The sequence below is a fragment of the Carlito syrichta genome, unplaced genomic scaffold (genome assembly GCF_000164805.1).
Source record: "Carlito syrichta isolate Samal-C Ts95f unplaced genomic scaffold, Tarsius_syrichta-2.0.1 Scaffold309503, whole genome shotgun sequence".
NCBI lineage: Eukaryota > Metazoa > Chordata > Mammalia > Primates > Tarsiidae > Carlito > Carlito syrichta.
The window spans coordinates 317,119-319,293 of NW_007253599.1; the positions used below are offsets into that span (position 1 = coordinate 317,119).

The following is a 2,175-nucleotide window of genomic DNA, read 5'->3' on the forward strand; positions in this document are numbered from 1 at the left end:
TCAGTTTTCCTAGATTCAACTAGTATTTATTTTTGTTATGGTATAAACTCATGCTTTTGGGGAACATTTTTCTATACCTGCATCAGTAGTTCATACAGAAGTTGCAAGAAGCTACAAGAGGGTTTTATACAAATGTCATTTTAATACAAAAACCTAAGGTTTCAGATTTTAACTATAGCTCTTAACTAATTACACTGGCATAATTTTATTTCAGTGAAATTAATAACTTAAGCATGAATGAATTATTTTTGAATGCTGAGGCAAGATATTTAACTAATTGATTTTAACAACTAGACAAATTTGGAATTAGATACAATTAAATGAAAGTTTGAACTCGAAGGATGAAAGGCGTCAGCTAAAAAATTCGCTATTATAAGTTTTGCACGTCAATTTTCAAAGCCACGTTGCCATTATAGTCCTTTTAAACTTCAGTTTACAGGTTCTGTTGCACTGTTTTATATTATATCTTTAACATCCATAGAGTATTATCTTAAATGGGTACGTTTGTGAATATGGATTCTTTCCTAGATCTTTTCTTAGATTTAACTCTACTCATGTAGTTTCTGGTTTTTGTACCTTTTTATTTCTAGAATTTGATTGAAGTCACACAAAAGAAATGAAGAACTATACCAGGCAGATAGAATTTATTCTTCTGGGATTGACAGATAATTCTCAGTTACAGATGGTAATTTTTGTGTTTCTACTCCTAAATTACATGCTGAGCATGATAGGGAACTTCACCATCATTGCCCTCACTCTGCTTGATTTCCAACTCAAGACCCCGATGTATTTTTTCCTTCGTAATTTTTCTTTTCTGGAAATTTCATTCACAACGGCTTGCATTCCCAGATTCCTAATCACCATTGTCACCAAAGAAAAGACCATTTCCTATAATGGTTGTATATCTCAGTTGTTTTTTTACATATTCTTGGGAGTTACAGAATTTTTCCTTCTGGCTGCCATGTCCTATGACCGCTATGTTGCCATTTGCAAACCTTTGCATTATACATCCATCATGAGTAACAAAGCTTGCCACCAGCTTGTACTCAGTTCGTGGTTAACTGGATTCCTGGTCATTTTCCCTCCACTGATTTTGGGTCTTAACCTGGATTTCTGTGCTACAAACATCATTGATCATTTTATTTGTGACATTTCTCCTGTCCTGCAACTTTCTTGTTCGGACACACATTTACTGGAACTGATTGCTTTCTGCTTAGCAGTGATGACACTCATAGTCACATTATTTTTAGTAATCCTTTCTTACTCTTTCATCCTCAAGACGATTGTGAAATTCCCTTCAGCTCAACAAAAGAAAAAAGCTTTTTCCACCTGTTCTTCTCACATGATTGTTGTCTCCATTACTTATGGTAGTTGTATATTTATTTACGTAAAGCCATCAGCGAATGAAAGAGTGACTTTAAGCAAAGGAGTAGCTGTGCTCAATACGTCAGTTGCCCCTTTGTTGAACCCATTCATTTACACTCTGAGGAATCAGCAAGTTAAACAAGCATTCAGAGCTGTATTTAGAAAGATATTTTCTGCTTTAGGCAAGTAACATTACTTGAAATAATTAACAGGAAGTCAAAAAAGGAACCTTAGCAAATACTAATTTGATTCTTTTAGTTTAATGATTGCTAGCCAATAATTATTCATATTACTTTAGTTTGTTCTACAGTCAAAGCCATTTTCATTCTATCCATCCTGACTTTAATTTTCTGTTCTTTAATACGCAAACCTTTCTATGTTAGAAACAAAAATTGCAAAACTGACTCTCTAAAAGCAGGTTAAATAAAATGACTGCAGGATTTTGGTTGTATTGTAGCATATAATTTCTTCAAGCATTAGATTTGCAAAATAATTTAAATAAATGTAACTTGTTTCATTTTAAGCCCATGTTGTTAAAAATCTTAGATCAGACTGAGTCAATTTTTATTATGTCCAAATTGTTCTAAGAGAGCTTACTTTTTATAGATGATTATTTTGTAAAGCAAATTGTTAAAAATGTCAATTGTCAGCAAAATAATAAAGCACAATTACCTTTGAAGCGAAACTTGTACTTTATTTATGTGATACACAGTATTTATATTGGGCAGATTTAAAAAATTTCAGTACAGAATAAAATCTGACTTAAGAATGCAGCTGATTCTACAATATTTTTCAGGAGCATATAAACAA

The 2,175-nt window shown here is 32.4% G+C and overlaps 1 protein-coding gene across 1 annotated transcript; it reads left to right on the forward strand.

Annotated features, from left to right (window-relative positions):
- Positions 1 to 616: 616 nt before the first annotated feature.
- Positions 617 to 1,555, forward strand: LOC103269840 (olfactory receptor 6C70). Its single transcript, XM_008067394.1, has one exon. The coding sequence runs from the start codon at positions 617 to 619 to the stop codon at positions 1,553 to 1,555; it is 939 nt and encodes a 312-aa protein (XP_008065585.1).
- Positions 1,556 to 2,175: the final 620 nt, after the last annotated feature.

What these genes read in the sequence shown, in the direction of transcription:
- LOC103269840 (XM_008067394.1), top strand. Translation starts at nt 617, where the DNA reads ATGAAGAACTATACCAGGCAGATAGAATTTATTCTTCTGGGATTGACA.